This window comes from Phaenicophaeus curvirostris, chromosome 6 (assembly GCF_032191515.1).
Source record: "Phaenicophaeus curvirostris isolate KB17595 chromosome 6, BPBGC_Pcur_1.0, whole genome shotgun sequence".
NCBI lineage: Eukaryota > Metazoa > Chordata > Aves > Cuculiformes > Cuculidae > Phaenicophaeus > Phaenicophaeus curvirostris.
Genome location: NC_091397.1, coordinates 35,230,538 through 35,248,364, shown reverse-complemented (window position 1 = coordinate 35,248,364; position 17,827 = coordinate 35,230,538). Strand labels below are relative to the sequence as shown.

At 39.3% G+C, this 17,827-nt stretch overlaps 1 protein-coding gene across 4 annotated transcripts in view; it reads right to left on the bottom strand.

Annotated features, from left to right (window-relative positions):
- Nucleotides 1-17,827, bottom strand: part of GLI3 (GLI family zinc finger 3) — a 209,099-nt gene that overhangs the window by 37,752 nt on the left and 153,520 nt on the right. For 3 of the 4 annotated variants that reach the window (XM_069859764.1, XM_069859765.1, XM_069859768.1), the window contains 3 exons: nucleotides 4,193-4,409; nucleotides 2,614-2,730; nucleotides 1,171-1,311 (listed from right to left, as the gene is read on the bottom strand). In XM_069859764.1, coding sequence (XP_069715865.1) covers nucleotides 1,171-1,311; nucleotides 2,614-2,730; nucleotides 4,193-4,409 — 475 coding nt within the window. The remainder of the gene's footprint in view (nucleotides 1-1,170; nucleotides 1,312-2,613; nucleotides 2,731-4,192; nucleotides 4,410-17,827) is intronic. The other variant, XM_069859767.1, reaches the window with a different exon arrangement.

The following is a 17,827-nucleotide window of genomic DNA, read 5'->3' as shown; positions in this document are numbered from 1 at the left end:
GCATTTTTCATGCAAAATGTGTCCAAAAGATACCTTTTAGTTTGTGATAGTCTTTCTTCATTGTTGCTGTTACTACTACTACCTAATAATATTAATGAACTGAAAATACATCTTGGTGAACAAGTGCAACATCAAGAGGCTCTCACACTCACCTGGCACTCCTTTACTAAGATCAGCTCTCCATTTTACTATTTTGCATAGTGTTTGTAAACATATGGTGGGGTTTCTTTAATTTATTTTGGGTGCAAAAGTACATTTTCAACAAGCTATTTCAGTAGTATTGGCCACATTATGCCATAGACTTTACATGAGCTCCAGGAAGGTATTAACCAGTTTTCTACAATAAATATGATTCTGACACACTGATCATTTGCCGAAAATGTTCCTCTGTAATCTTTATTAGGAATTCTTTTTTTTTTTTCTCCCAGAGTATTTAGATATGTTCTATGATGTCAGTAATTAAGAGAGGTGCTGCTAGCTGAGGAGGCTGGAAATGGTGAGGGAGGTCTTCTTGCCAGGTTCTATTCTAGATTTTTATCATTCATTTTCTAGCTTACAATACCACAAAATAGAGAAAAACATTTATTTTGGAGAACTGGTAGAGAGGAAGAAAAAAACAGGGTAGATATGACTAATATTTGAAGCAGAATGAAAAAGACCTTACAATTCACTTTTGCTAAAAATTGAAATAAATCAGTCTCCATGTATTTAGCCAAATAATCCACTTCAGTTTACACACAACAGTAAATTCATACCAAAAACTCCCTTAGGGAAGAGGAAGAATTCTCCTCGCCCATTTCTACTGTTACACCTTCTTTTGGGAGAAAAAATCAAACTTGGCTAAAGGTTAATAATAATTCATGTCCAGTTTACTATTACTCAATAACTATCAAAGTCTCTAACTCAAAATAGCATTTGCTGGCTTACAGGATCAGAGCCATTACAATCTCTATTGAAGACTTTATTGAATTTTACACTAAGCTTTAGCTGACTGAACAGGTCAAGCACTGTGGCTCTGAGTTTTCTTTATTCTCAGAAACTCATAAACCCCTCTCCAGTTTGCTGCGCTGTTAGCTAAGAAACTTGACTCAGCACAGGGTCAGAGAACCCGACCCCCATGAAAAAGGTCACATTGTTTTAAAACCCAGTTCCTGAATACCATTAACTTACATGCACTAGCTGTTCCTGCGTGTCAAACTCCCGGGAACAGCCTTCCCAGTGGCAGTTTGTCTCATAGACCACTTCAGGCTCCTGTTTGCTTTCATCTCTGTCCCCTTCCTCTTTTACCAGGGTCATTCCTTCTGGCTGTTCCTGGAGAGAGGAAAAAAACAGAGGTGAGGAGAGAAGAAATTCTGAAACCGACAACGAATAAAAGTGAATTAAAAGAAAGCATTAAAAGAAATATGGGGGTGGGTTTGTAGGTTATTTTACTCTCAGTTCACTCTGTTACTCAGTTCCACAAGTAGCCCAAAACAGTCCTGGTAAGCCAGAAGCCGTTTGCAGACTATACGTGTAAAATAAATTTTTCCTCCTGAGAAGTACTCACTTCAGATAATTTCTGAAAAAAAAAATCCCTTTACATTTCAACACCAAGCAAATTGTAAAGGTTTGGCTTTCTTCTCCCCAGATCTAAGCAGCTCTTCATTTGCTCACTTACCCCTTTTTATTCAGTAGCATCACTAGTGAAAAGGGACTATTCAATATTGTTCAAATAATTGTATTTGACTTCAATACTATGGTGAGACTCAAAACGGATCACTGTTAATCCAGAGTGTGGTTTCATTGTTAATTCAGTGCCAATTTTGCATGCAAAAACCCTTTCAGAGCAGTTTTGGTAATTTGGTAATTTTCAGTCTACTTGTTAGCCTGTTCCTGTCTGTAATCTGTGCACATAAGGGGCGAGCAGGGGAAGAGAGTATTTAATTTGGTTTGACTTCCCACCTTCAGTTCCTCAAGCTGCCTCAAGCTGCCCAGGTTGTTATTTGTTCAGATGTTAGGGTAAGATGTTAAGAGTAAAATTTTGTTCAGATTATGCAGTCACACTCCTTCCATTTCAGACGTGCTGAAGCATTTATATGGACCTCTGCTTTGTTTTCATGGATTCACTCACTAAACTGAGGCTCTGATTCTCATCTCCCCTGAGTCACTGCAAATCAGGAGTCACTGTACTAAAAACAGTGAAATTAATTGGTGTGGTAAGTACAGCAAGCAAGATTGGAGCCTAACACTGAGGCCCCAATGTTAAGACCTGGTAAAAGTCAACATGGTGTAAATAATCTTCCTGAACAGAAAACTCACCCTTAATAAATACCTGAGTATCTCTAGTTCATTCTTTCACAGCAAACAGAGAGTTTAGCACTCTCTGACTGATCAGAAGTGCCTCTGCATCAGCCTCTGTCCTCTCTGCCATTACTGTGCAACACAGCCCTATAACCCAGCAGCCCCTAACTGACCACATTTAACCCCTGCTACCACGAGCTGAGGCCACCCATGCATGCCCTAGATGAAGGGCTGTGTAAGGGCAGAAAGCCTGAAAACACATGCTATAGGCAAAGTGCATTTTCCCTCTGGCAGTGAGATGAAAGGCTTGTCATGGCAACCTGACCACCGTACCTGCACACTTCCTGCTCCTGGGCTGGGGAGGTCCTCATCAGGCTTTATCTTGGAGCGCTTGTTGTGCATGGGATCTCCAGTGCTGCTCACTGCAGATTCGCTTGTGGGTTTATTCTGCTGTAGGCATAGTTTGGGGTTTTTCCCAAAAAAGACAGAATTAGACTGTGATAAACATGTAGCTCCAAACAGAAATACGCAGCATCTGCTCAGCAACTTTATTTGGAGAAGCTACACTGTTAATTATTTTGGATATGCAATTACATTGTGCTTCAATTACATAGCATTAAATTGTGGAAGAGCTGCATCACTCAACCTTGTAACGGAGCAGGGAGGGAACAGGAAAGAGGGCATTTAATATAATTCCTTGCAACAAACCAATGCTGGTTTTGTCAGGCCAGGGAGGGGTAGGAAGAACTTGATTTTCCACTTAATGATGACTTCAGAAAGGTGATTTTGAAAAACGAAATCACTGTGGACTAGTTTGAATCAACATAAGAAAAAGATATATTTTTTCACACTTGGAGGAAAGGTTTAGCACTTAACATCTGCACAGAAGAATTCTGCTCTTTTACTGCATTTCCTGTTATAATGGTGGATAGGAAGTAAAACTGAACACTGGTGTAAAACCCTCAGCCAAAAAATCCTAGTCCTGGATTCTCCTGTCAATAGCAAAATTAATGCTGACATAAACAGACCACAATCTTGTTGTTTTTTTTTTTTCTTGCTGTGCTAGACTGAACTCCATTATCTACACCTGCAAATGGATCTTGTAGGAATCCAGAGATCTTTTAGAGATATCTGAACTTGCACGGACCCCACAAAAAATCAATACGCTTCCTACAGGAGTATGTTCTGCTTCTACATTTGTAAAAGCTAGCCAGGAGACAAATAGCTCCCAGGCTGATAAATAACCTATCCCAGGTCATCTGGATGCAAACAGCACTAGTTAATAGCAGGCAAACCACAAACTATGATGAACTCCACATTATGGACCTAATTTACTGCTGCACATCTTCAGCTTTTGAGAATACAGTTCGGTTTATTGAAATGACTAATTCAAACTCCCTGTGACCAACTTTGCACAAACCTGAGAAAAAACCTTCAAATCTCTGCACTATCTTTGAATTCCTCTGGTGCTCACAAATTGAGTTATGCACTTTCAGTTACTCATACCTGTGTCTGGAGGGTAGAATCTGACCCTGTGTATATAATAGTCAGCCTGATTTGGAGGGGAAGCTGCTAATCTTTAAAATTCTACTGTTTGGTGTGGGCTTCCCCCCTTTTTTTGCTTTTCACCTGTATTATGTTCCTGTACAAGATTCAGGAGAGACAGTCTGCAATGAGAAGCTGCAGCAGGACATTGAAATATTGATGAGGACTAAAAAGCATGCTACCAATCAGGAGATGTGCATACACTCCTGTGATTTATAATAAAGGGACTTCAAATGCTATAGCTGCAAGAAAACTGTTATCAGAGGATCTCAGTGACAGTGGTGATTAATTGCCGTAAAGACAATGTCATTTGTTTCATTTTTTCATAAATTAATAGGGTGCAAAGGTTTCTTTAGTTGTGTCTCACCTGTGTGGACTCAGAAGGTCCAGAGCTGATCTGGACAGGGTTCAGGACACTGGGGATGCCAGGGATAGGTCTCTGGGTAGGAAAAGTTGGAGCAGGATGGATGAGTGGAGGGCTGTGTCCAAAGGCTGAACCTAGGGTTTGCTGACGGCTTATAATTTGCTGATGCATTTGCTGGAGGGATACCGGTGTAGGAGGGTATGTGAAACTCAGAGCAGGGCTGAATTTGGGACAAAAAGTAGGGAAGAGGAAGGAAATACATGAGGGTCATTACAGTTTGGAAATGTACAGATTAAACATTTAAAATATATTTACATGAAATCAAGTCCCTCCCTCTTCCTCATGTCTTTCTTCGTGCTCCAAAATAAGGTAAATCCTGCTTTTAAATCCAGAGCTGGCCTGAATTTACTAGTGAGTGCAAAAATGTTACCATAACAAAACATAACATTTTTTCCTAACATTTACCAGGAAATCACAGAAAGTCAACCCAAACGGAATTCAGAAAAACTGAAATAAAAGGCAAGCAGTTCAATAACAGCTATTCATTGCAATAACAAACTTTATATAAAGAAAAAGAATGGGTGCCTACATGCTTTATAGAACCTTTATTGATAATGCAGTTCCCCTATGTTCGCGTGTATGAAGCAGTTCCTTTAATCTTGGCTCATGCTACACTCTTTCATATGTCTCTAGATCTTATTACAAGAGGAGAGAAAATCAATTGGTTAAATGTGTTCTGAACACCATGCTTGTCATATCACTCATTTGTTTGCAAAGATGGAAAGCTCAGTTCTTCCAGAATGTCACCTAAAGAATTTCCATCAGTGCCGTTTGGTTACAGAAACTGATGGATTAACCTTTCCCCTCTGAAACTGGTGATCAATGAGTTTCAATGTAGAAATATTCCAATGGGAAAGCACTTCTCCTTCTTCCAGCTAAACAACATTAAATGTCTATTAAAGCCCATTATGCATGTTAATACCTGTCATCACTTCATTACTTCACCATATTTCCCAGACTACAATGACTTCAGAGGAAATTATACTGCCACCTAAGGACCTATTTTGTGGGCAGTGCCAAAGCATTCTTTGTGTCACAGTCAAGAAATAAATGGTGTAGAACTAAATCTTCATACACAGGAATATAAGACTCTCCTGTAAACATTTACAAATAACTTACAATCACAGGGGGAAAAAAGAGAAAAATATGTGTTTGTTTTTTTTTCCTTAAAAAAAACCAAAACCAGAAGACCCATACAAATTTAAAACATTAAGTCTTAAAAGAGAGGGGTACAGACATAATACCTTTTAAGAATCAAGGCTTCTTCTAATGTCAATAGGATGGATTTAATCCAAATTTACAGTCTGCCGTTTTAATTGCTGTTGCTGTTAAGTGCATTAACTGAAAATACTTAGATACAAAAAGAGCTAAAATAATTTCAACCATTTTAAGTAATAATTGTACAGAAATTCTGTGTTCATTAGTCTGACCATATGTTTTGTCTTTTTGACTACATTCCATAAAGAGACAGCGTCAATGTGATTACATTAGTATTATTCCTGGTGAGAACTCTGCATTACAATAGTTTGCCCATTTAGGACAGAATATCATTAAGAATACCCTGGGAGAATTTTACTGGTCTTTGAGGAACTCTCTTTTCATTTTGCATTGTATTCTTTTTAATAAAGGAAGGCAGAAACATAGTGAAAACAGTAATTGTTCACAGCAAGAGTTAGGGAGAAATCAGTAATAATATTCAGTTATTGCAGCTCTATAGTCCCTGCTAGTGTTCCTGTAAGCAACCATGAATGATTACAGCACAACTTAGCTAAGGTAGCTACTATGGATGATTGATAGGACATTAATCAAAAGATGCATATCAGGCTTAGAGTTTGTTCACAAGCTTTCTTCTAATAGCTGATTTCATGTTCACTGAGCTCTATGCCAGTTTGTTCAATTTATTCTTCAGTGTACAAGCCATTCATCAAAGAACACAATGATTTAACACCCCTTTTCCTTTATAGTGAACGAACATTACTACGTGTAACTACTCTGGTCTGTTCATTAAAAAACATACAATCACAATGTCATACATGAGGCTGAAACAATGCGTCTTTACTATATACCGTCATTTTTTGCTTCTGTAAATACACTGTGAGTTCATCTCATATACTTCAAACACTAGACGGCACCATCCCGAAGATGATATCAAATTCACCAAGATCAACAAATGCAACACAGAAACAATTTGGATTAAATATTTTATTTCTCTGTGCACAGTTAAAGCCTAGGACATCTTCACCCTTCAACTGAATCAGTTGAAAAGAAAAAAACATAACTGGACTGATTTCATTGGGAGCTCCAAGAACATGGCACCCTTGGAAATACAGATTTATTTTTTTTTCCTTTTCAGGTGTTGCAGTATGCATAACAATACCTAGCTTTGCAAGTCCAGGTTCAAAACTTCGGTAACATTCTTCAGATCCTATATAGTAAAAAGACAAACTTATGATTCAGCCACAAGATATGACTGACATAAAACCTCAACTCAGAGAGCCAAATCTTGCCCATGACTGCTTGGTGACTCTGGTTACACAAGCACCTGCATCTAACATCAGTTTTTCAGTCTATTCAAAAGCAAGAGCACAGGAGATCCCTCCCAAACAGTTCAGGAGGGGCATGAAGGAACTGCTGTGATCTGGATATATTTTTATCTTAGTAGGAGGCTGTTAAGGTGCCCTTGACTAGAGACTCAGGAACTTGGATGCTGAAGAGGAACTTTTGGTCCCAAGTAGGAAACAGACTGTAGGATCCCCAAGACGTATATGTACACCCTGTACTGTTAAGAGCAAGCTCATTTATATTTACTGGAATTCAGTGATACTCTCCACTCAGTCCCTCCAAAGAAAGGAAAAGACTGCTGTGTCAGTAGGTATTTTTGGCCAAGCATCCCTCCTTCACATTCTTTACCCCATGTAGACCAACACAAAAATTTGCTCCCCAATGGCAAAATACCTTTCTAATGAAACACCAAAAGCAGCTCTGCTTTAACAAATACAGAAGCTAATTTCATTGCCCTGCAGTGATGCACCTTACAAGAGTACACTGCAAGTGCTTAAAAGTTAAGCAAGTGTATTTGCTATCCCCTCCCTACAGAAATAAAAATGGCTTCCATCAAAAGGTCAGATTGTACCTCACAGAGATGACCTCTTTATCTACACCTGCTTCGACACCATATGAGCCTCCACAAGGAAGATGCTAAGCCAGGTATTGTCAACTTTTGCTCAATATGTAAGCAAGCATACCCTAGTGCACAAGTAGGGTACAGCAGAAGAGAGACAGAGCTAGTAGCTCTTACTAGGAAACAATGACATCAGCAGCAGATGCATTAAGACACAGCTGGACAGATGTGCTAAGGAAAGGTAGAATCCTTATTTCTTTACTATCTTTCTTTTGCTCTATGCTCAACAGCAAAGGTTGAGTCTGAGGTACTAGGATTTTCCTAGAGAGCCTGGCAACCCAAACTGCATTCCTTCTACCTCCAAACTTCAAACATCTCAGACTGAAATGAAAAGGAGATCGTTAGGGAGCAGAGTAATAGCCATCACAGCTAAGAGGAGTACTCAGAAACGGTGACAACGGTTCAGCCACCAGAGTGTTTTCTTAAATAGCTCAGACAGCTGCCTTCAAATAATTCTCTCCAGCTGTTTCTGGAGAGCTCTTCATAAGGCAAGATGACCTGGCTGGGTTTAACATCACTCGCGTGCAGGATGCTGTCACAGGGCAGCCTGGACAATTTTTTTGATGTGAAAAGATCAGAAAGATGTGAAGAGAACAGAAGGCAGCTGGTCTTTCTCTGGCTTTCAGAAACCATTCAGGCGTCTCGACAACAAAGTTGATGTTTCGGGCCAAAAGGAAGAAAAAGAAATCAAAGCTCCTAGTATTGCTAGCACATAGTGCTCTGTTGGGAAGGGAAGACCTGGATTCCTGCCCTCCTTCCTGAAGTTTTTAATGCATTTTATTCAAGAACTCTTGACTACAGGAAAGAATCCCTGTAGCCCAGAGTTCCCTCAGAGCACATGGGATCCCTCTGCCTTAACTGGCAGCTATACGGCCTCTTGCTGGCCCGATCAAGCTCACGCTGCTTTCCAGCCAGCATCAGCAGGAACGGTGGGCAGTGGCACCACTTGGCCTTGCCCAGCCAATCTAGTCATGCCTGCTTAGAAATGTCTTCATTCCAGACAAGGAATCAAAATCTGGATACTAGAAAAACCTAAGATGCCTGCCCCAAACATTCACATTTTCCAAAACACCAGTCACTTCCAAAAAAACTTGGATTCACAGAAGTGCAAGTGCATTATCAATCTTTTTCTTCCAACTGCCTACTGAGAAACGAAAATCTACACCACTGGAGGAAATCTGATTTGTATTTCTGTGACAGACATTTTCAAAAAACAAAATAGAAAAAGAAGAAAAGAAAAAGATGAATGCATGTAAGACCTCTAATAAAGTACATGCAAGTTGTATTTTGAGTTGTTGAGTTACAGGAGATAAGGGTTAGAAAAAAATGTGTAATACTGCTGCTTAAGCATTCAATAACTCACATACACTGACAGAAAAGCCCTTCAGTGATATCATTTATTTTTCCATACTGTGGGCTTCTGTGTCTGTCAGTCTATCTGTCTCTCTTCTCTTCCTTTGTGATGTCTCAAACTCCCTCCACTGAAGGTAAAGCAGGGCAGCAAACTACATTGCAATTACATGAGCACATCAAATTTTAAGGAACAGACTTCAAGGAGAAAAACAGACATTATAATCAAAACCAAACTTTGTGGCTATTTTGTGGCTGTCCTACCAACAAGGTCATCCAGTTTCTGGTCACAGCTGCAGAATTTACTGCAAAACAGCTGTGAATTCTAGTCAGGAAAAATTCCTTCTTTCCTAAACATTATATAGGTGTGTCTAAGGAGGCAGGCCAACACAAAAATGCCAAGGAGATCCCAATTCTGTGAATTCTGTGAGGACGGTTTTGTTATATCATGATAATTTCCCTTCCTTCACAAAACCAGTGAAGATACTTTCTTGTATCACAAAACATACAGTTCTGCAAGACTTGATGCACCTAAGTCTAGCAGAAGTAACTGAATGCTTTCCTCTTTCTGGTTCTGCTTTGCAGGGTTTTATAGAAACAGCTTTTCAAGCATGCAAACTAGGAGGCATTCAATGAAAGCCACAGGTGAACAACTTAAAAGAGATTTAAAAAAGCATTAGTGGACTTATGCCACATGAAGCAGACATAGCCAGCAAGCTCCTGGGGGACTAGGCAAGTCCAAAGGGAACAGGTTCATAAAGAAATACTAAAAGGAACAAGCAAGGGCATATACTTTGGGATTGTTAATCTAATGATTACTGATGTTGGGAGAGCACAGTACAGATATCACTACTCTTACTATATAAGAAAGAATTACACGAAGCCTCTGGGCAAGTAAAACTGAGAGACAAGGGTGCAAAAAACTATTAATAAAGGTTGGATGAATATCTAGACTCATTGAATTCAGTGGAGGTTTCATCCTTTCCTTACACCAGGCCAGCATTTCACCTTGAGTTTTTTAATTGGATTTTCAAAGTCCTTATATTGTTTAAGATCGTTATTAAGGAGCAAACAAGCACTGTTACTGTTTTACCTATGTACCCAGCTACTCTTCAGGAAACCACCCCTAATAACTCTTAAAATACTTCTGAAGAGGGAGTGACTTCAGCAAGTCCTTAAGCACTGTCCTAAAACATGGGCCCTAGAGACACTGCAATCTTAACTGAATTAATCATTATACAAGTCATAAGTAAGTTAACAGTGATCAAATACTGCTTTTCACATACTCAGATGCTCTTCTTTTCATAAGCAGTAATGTAATAAACAGCTTCATTCATCCCATGGTAAACCAACATGTAGGTTCCACTTTCTGAATTGTGGAACTTAAGTAAGGGTGGCTGGGAGCTGAGGGCATCTGCATAAGCTGACTTTATACACAGAAGCTTACGTATCTGTTTTGATGGAAATATGCATCTGTGCAATATGCAGTCAGGAGCACTGCATCGTCAGATGAGGGAAGCTGTGGACAGTCAGGGGGACAAAGCAGTAGGCTGACCACAACAGAGGTGTAGAAGAAAGTCAAATGAGTTTTCCTTGAACAGGACCTGGAAGAGAAGCAGCAGCCAGGAACATCACGTAAGTAAACAGTCTTCTGTTGTTTGAGTTGGTGGAAACAGGAATTTGTGTACGTTTTTTATAAACAAACAGGAGGGAATATAAAGAAGATTCCAACTCTGTCATCTACTTCTCCTCCCAATGGTAACAACCTGAAAGAGTGACTTGGAAAATTGCTCGGGTCACAGGAGTGACAATGCACTCATCGACCTTGCAGCCCTGAAGAGATTTGTGAAATTCTTACTGCTTCAAGTATCTTAGATGCAAAATGAAAACCAAATGGTGTTACAGGAAGAGAGACTTTAAAAATGCACTTCTGCTTGGAGCATTTTACCCACAATATATGTAACATTTGTAGCAATACAAAATAAGAGTTTTGATTTAAATCCTGTTCCTTTCCCTCTACTTTCTGACAACACTGAGCTTTAAGTAGACAACACAGAGGAGTAATCAGTTACTTTTATAGCTTTTCACTTAAGTACAGGGGAAAACACTATCAAACTCTGACTACGAAATCAGACATGTGGCATGATCTTAAAGCAGGTGTGAGACTTGAAATGCTTTGAAATAATTTTTCAAAACTGACTAGGTTTCACAAATATCCCCCTGCATTTGTACTGTTGACACATTTCATTAAAAAACACTAACTTGGAGACAAGTCATCTTACTCTGCAACAAGACATACCCTGAATCTAATAAATTATAGCAGCTATTATACTACATTTTTCCTGTTTTCATCAGATAACAGTAATCAGTTTATACTTGTATTTAACTCACATACATCGTTGCCTCCTTTTCAACTTTTCTATTTCCAGTTTAAAATTAAGAGAGTCTGTGGTTTGCACTTTCTCTTCAGCTTACCATATTATCTATTCTGTTTTATCTGCTAGGCTAGGTGAAATTTTTCTTCATGAATACATTGCCATGTGCTGAAGTAAAACAGAATAGTTTCACTGAGAGCAACAGAGCCATGCTTATTAACCTTATACACTCAGACAGCATTGACAGCTTTGTCCTTCTCACTGGGATATTCCTATTCAGGAATCCTTAGTATCCTAACCGGACCTTATATTCATATAGAGTACCTTGTGTAATTCATCTATGCTCCCTCCATGCAAGCTCACGACACCTCTGCCAAACATAATTTTAAATTAAATTCATGGCTAAGTATTTTGGGGTTTCTAAAACTGGCATCATTAATTACTTGGAAAGCATTAATTAATACTTGCTTTTAGGGTCTGAAAATGAAGTAATGAAGTGTTAAACTCCAGCACACTTCTCTTGGCTCCAGAACCTTCCTGGAATTAATAAATGTGCTGGGTTCAATGACTTGAAACTCTTCAAGCAACACTAAAAATAGATAGCAGCAAGTTGTTTCAAATTGCCTTTTAATTACAAGATCCATGACATACACATTTACAGACATACATACATAACCACACTTGTATATATGTGTATCTATACATGTAAATGTGCATGCAACGTGTGCCTGCATAGTCCATATTCTTTATATTGCCTGGCTTCTTGCATTGTACACATTCTGAAGGCAGAAATCTTACCATTTGTGTGTATTTGTGGTGAAAAAAAAATCCACCACTTTGTAACGCAAGATGCAAAGATCTCCAAAACAATCTCCCTGAATATCATCATTCTATAATCTATATGAGCTTTCTATAGGAGGCTAGCTGCAGAATTACATTTCGACAGAGCCTGAATTAGATGCAACTTTCTGTAAAGCTGATGAATTTCATTTTTATTCACTTTGTAGCAGTCATCTGCCATTCATGCTTCTTGAAAGAGAGTATAAAATGAAGCTATTATGGCATGATAAAGCATTACATTCCCTTCTTTAGATTAACCATACATAGTACAAGATGACAGAGAATAAAGCCCTGTGCTGCACATGGGTGATGTGTCTAATTATAACAGAACTGGTTTCAGTGGGTTAGACCTGGTCTAAATTTGACTCAGTCTGAACTGTAACTAAGCCTTCATTTACAACATGCTACACACAATTAACTAGGAACCTTTTTATGTACGAAAAGCTTTCACTCAAATTAGCTTTGCATCTCACTTAGGCAGATCTCAATAAGAGTGATAACAGAACAGCAAAACATCCGCAATGCTCACATGATTAAAACACTTTTTATCCTGCACATCATATCACAAGAAGCTTCATGCAAAACATTGCTGAATATATTGTGTTCTACCTGTTCCACTCTAAACATGTTCTTTCTAAGATTCATTTCATTAAGCAGCATTTGATTGTGTCCTTTTGCATAGATTTAATTATATAAAATAATAAAAATCTTAAATCTTATGGCCTAAAATAGATAGCAAAGGTAAGAATTAAGCAGTCGGTTTTTCGTAAAAGTTAGATACAAATTCTCAGATGAAGTCTTATTTTGAGCAGCATGGCAAAGAGCTAAGAGCTCATCTTTAGAGTCAAGTATGCTAGACGAATAAGCAAGATGTATTTTTATACTGAAGGGGCGTCTGAACTACTCATACTTTGGTTCTAAATCAGCTGAGCCAACTGAGAATCACCTGCTTTCTCAATGCAGAATTCAATGAAGGAATGAAAATCTCATCAATGTGAAGTTATGGCAAAAACATATTAAGATAAATAGAACGGGAAACAAAGAACACAGAAAACTGTGGTGCATTTGAATTGCTCGTCCTCTTCTAGAATATTATTGCATGCAGTAGAGGGAGACTGTTCCAGACTGTATTGGGAGAAATGACAATGCACAACTCTGTAAAAAGCAGACTGAAAAGAACCCTTTGCTTTAGAAAGATGATAAATAAGAGAAGACATAATAAGAATATATAAAATATTAAAGAAAGAAGGAAGACTGAGAATACGAGGGCTCCCTGTCTTATAACCATGAGACATTCTGTTAAATTCAAAACCTGGATAACTTAAACCTGATAAAAGCATACTCTTTGCTTTTTTTTTATACAGTGCATAATTAGGTTGCTGGGCTCTCTGCTGGAGATACTTCCACTTTTCTTTGATAACCTCATCATTTCGTTTGTATGTCTTAACTCTGTTTTTATTTTTCTCTTTGCTTTTCTCTCCATGTTTGCCAAGGGAAACTAGAGAAATTAATACATAGTCACTTGTCCCTAGATATAAAGCAGTTCAGAGAGGAGGGCACCTACTAATTATACAACAAGCCCTCTATTATAAGGAGCTTTTGTGAGATGAGGAAATAACTGCAAATCTAATATCTGCTTGCAGAAACACACTCTTGTCCTCCTCACCGATATTCATCCACTGCCGCCTAAGCTCACGCTACAAACCTGGCTATCTTTTCTAGGGCTCTTGGTGAAAGTACCCACAACACCATTCCCTGATGCTCAGAATCAGATTAGCCCAGAGCAAAGTGACAGCAGCCAGAATAGCCAGGATCTGGCTGTGATTAACCACACTACATTAATGCTCCTTCCTGTTCTGATGACATCAGGGAAGCAGGGGAAAGCCTAGGGTAAAAAAAAACCCAACAAGTTCTGCTGTACCTTGTGTTTCTTTCAGACCTTGGAGGAGACCCCAAAGGGCTCCCATGAAACCAAATTTTAACACGTTATGAGATGACTAAGGTGCATCCACAGGTACATCTGACTAGATCCAAACAAAGTCTCTGGCAGTATAGGTGGAACTACTTCTTATTTAGACACCTGTAGCTGACAGGAAATTTGGCTCATTTTCTGAAAACTGACTTTGTAAATTTGGTATCACAGCACTGCTAAGGGACTAGAAAAATACAGAGGTTCTGAATTTTAGATAATATAGAACATGAAGTCCCAGCCTCCTGTGTTTATTGAAGACTACATAATCTTTTATAAAGGTTTTGAATCTGCACTCTCAATATCCTGGGAAGCGATTATGCCCTCTATACTCACTCTAGGCCATGCTGCCTCTCAAAAAGGAGTGCTACTGAAGTGCGAAGTCTAATAATTGTCACATGTAGCAGATATAACATTAAGTACATCCTGACAAAAGATTAATAGCAGGGGTGCTGCACTGCAGGACTGAGGCAGGTAACCAAATGAGTAAATGTCAAATGAAGGATTATCCTCATTTGATGCTATTTCATATGCCTCCTTTCTGCATAATCTCTCCCAGCTGAGACCTAAACCAGGTGTTTTCAAATGCACAAAGTAGAAGCTCTACCTGGTGTGCTAAAGGAGATCCACTATTAGCTGTCAGCAGGAGCGACATCTTCTTTTCAAGTATTCAGCCAGCAGTCAGGATACAGCACTGCATTGCCAGCTGACAATGACAAAATGCCCGCCATGACGAGCCCTATCTGGATTTTGCTAAACTATCATTATTTATTATTTGAACTGCAGCAGTATCCATGTCAAGGACCAGAGACTTTCTGTGCTCAGCTCTGTATGAACAGAGCAGAGAACGTGGCTCCTTTTATTTGATTTCACTCCTCCACATCCCTCACTGCTCATATAGAAGGTCCAATGCTGAAAAGGTGTGTGAAGGACAGAATGTAATCTTCTGGCCAGAGAATGTACTTCTTTTTCAGTCTATGCAAAGACCAGTGAAGTCCTGGAGACACTTTCTTAACACAAACAGCACCTCTCCGAAAACTGGTTAAAAGAGCATAAAGGCTGCAAAAATCAAACATATGAAAACTATACCTGTCCATACCTTCATGTGCTAACTAATCAACTTTTAGTTATGTGACCATGCACCGCTTTATCCCCCTACAGGATTCAGAACTTGTTCAGTGCATAAGGTGCACAACAGTCTTCAGTGACAGACTCTGGTATTTTTCTTCTCCTTGCCCAGAATATTGCCCGTAGGCCTTCATTCCTTGTGTTTAAACCATCAGTGAATACATAATTACCGATACCCTCCTGAGCTTCTCTACTGTGCTCATCACTGTACAATATAAGTGCTTCACAAAACACTAATGCTTTCAGCCTCCCTCTGAGGTGAAGGGGAAGGACTCAATGTGAATCAAAGAAAGATGAAGGTAAAAAGTGCCACTTCTTGTGGCTGCCCCAGTTTCAGACACAGAGACTGGATCTCCTGGGTTAGTTAACATGACACAGGACACAAAAGATCCAAACCAGCTGTCAGTAGCTTCAAGCCACGGCTGTGAGCAATTCAGCTCCTCTGCAGAATTTGGCTGGGCCTTCAGAAGAGAAACTGCATGTGCCTGGTGGTCACTTTTGACTAGTTCAGTTTGCCCAGCATCAGGCTGAGATCGTGTTGCAAGAGCAGAGTCCACCCTCCAGGCAGCAAACAACCTGGTAAAAGGCTCCCTTCTGTTTTACAGTTGCCTGGGTCAGGTGAGGTGGGGTCCTGTGGTTCTGATCCAGAGAAGATCTGTTCATCCTGTGCACCGAAGCAGTCAGGGGCCCTTAAAAGAGAATACTGTGCAAGTCTGAAATTAAAGATGGTATCAAAGCACAATCACAAGGGGGCAGTACCTTCATTCACCTTAATGACTGGCTTCTACATGCTTTATTTTGCAGCTTTTTCTCTCTTCTAGTGAAATTCTGTCTAGTGCTATATAAAAGCATTTTGCCCCAGCTTGCTTTACCTGGACAGTTCCTGGTCTGACTCCTGTCTTCTCTGAAGACCCCTTTCTTTTTCATAGTCAGGAAAGGCTGTTATGTCTGGGCAGACAGTTTAACCTCCACTGGCTTCCCAAAGAGCTACGAGATTAATTAGAGCTGCAGCTGCATGGAAAGGGCCTCCTTCCTCTCTGTGGGCCCTGGACTGGAACATACTGATTGCTTAGTTTATTTAACACGTGCTCTTAAGGGTTTATCCCTTCGCTGAATGAGACAATTTCTCAAGAACAGCAAAGATCACTTCTCTGCCACCTAGGCTACATCCCTAGCAAACTGTAGCTTTTCAGTGAAAGCATAGCAAGAGGTCTTTAGTTTGTTCAGAAAAGTCTCTTCATCCTTAACTTCATTCTGAGAAATTAATAACCTTGCGGACGCTTTTTGGAAATATTCAGCATAAGATAGGTATCTGCCAAGAAAAATGCTGCCAAGTATAAACTATTAAGGATAAGTTTAAAAGAGATTGGCAACAAGACCTAAAAGGAGAAGGATTGTGCAATGTTAAATATAGTTAATGCTACTGATGTTGCCTGTAATACAAATCCTTCCTGTCTAGCAATTCCATCTAGTGGCCTGCTGAACTGTACTATTTTCTTGCAGCAACTCCTACGAGATTTACCTGCAAGTTTCCAGAAGCTGAGATTTTACACTAAGAAAAGTTTTTTCTACATTTTGATCATTGTTGCAGACAGGATATTAAATGGGATGAACCTACAGTTTCATATAGTACAGCAGCCCTTGTGCTGAATGCATTTATTTAGAAGACAGTGAGTCACAATAAATTAAGTTTTACTGACAGTCACATTGCTAGTTAGTCTTGGAATTCATTAAAGCAATGACATGTGGCTTGGGTTTGACACCGTACACCACTGTTTATTTTGGTGTAAGTCTTTTATAGACAGGTGCACATAAGAGAAGTTAAAAGGCATAAACAGAGGTGAGTTGCAACGCTGAAAAAAACGCTCTCCCTTTCCTTCCTTTCCACTGGGAAGAACAGAGAGGTACATTTCTCACTTTTCATGTTGAACAGGTATCTCTTACCAAAGAGAGGAAAAGAAAAAAGATTAATTCAAAATGGTGTGAAATTTTGGATCATGCATGCCTGGAAAGCATGACCAAGAAGTGCTGAAATCTTTGGTCTACCACAGGCTCAGTCACACAAGCCTCACCTTCTTCAGTGACTTCAGTTCACAAGACTCAGTGTCCTATTCCTTAGCATACTTACTTAGTCTCTGCCTATAATTCACTCCAGCTCCACAGCTGTCTTCAAAATTATTTGTTTCACTCCAGCTTTGCAGGGATGGCCCTTACATTTGAGATTTTATTGTGTTCAAAACATACACCAACCATTTTCCAGAAGGAGGAGTAAAAGGGGAGAAGACTTACTCCACTGTGGAGACTCTGACAACTTTCATGCACTATTTGCTTTACCAAAGTTAGAAGCAATGGAAAAAGAGGTTAGTAATTGAAGTGCCATCCCATCTTAATGACGGTAGGGATAGTGCACCTCTACATAGTATATGTATTTAACAGATGTGGTCCAAAACTGCTGCCATAAATCATATTCCATATTATAGAGCTTTGTAATTGGGACTGTAGTTACATAGACTGCAGAGTTGTATTGCAGAGCTATGATATCATACCTGTGGAATAGTATGCAGCTATTCAAGTACATCAGAGCTGTATAGCATGACTATTGAAAAGAAATGCTTAAAAAAAACCCAGCAGCACTTATGCTAATACCAAGTATTTACAGTGCTGTCACTTTCAAAGTTTGGCAGGCTCACGGTTTCTAACACACCAGTTGCATGCCCCATTTTCTCTAGAAGTGC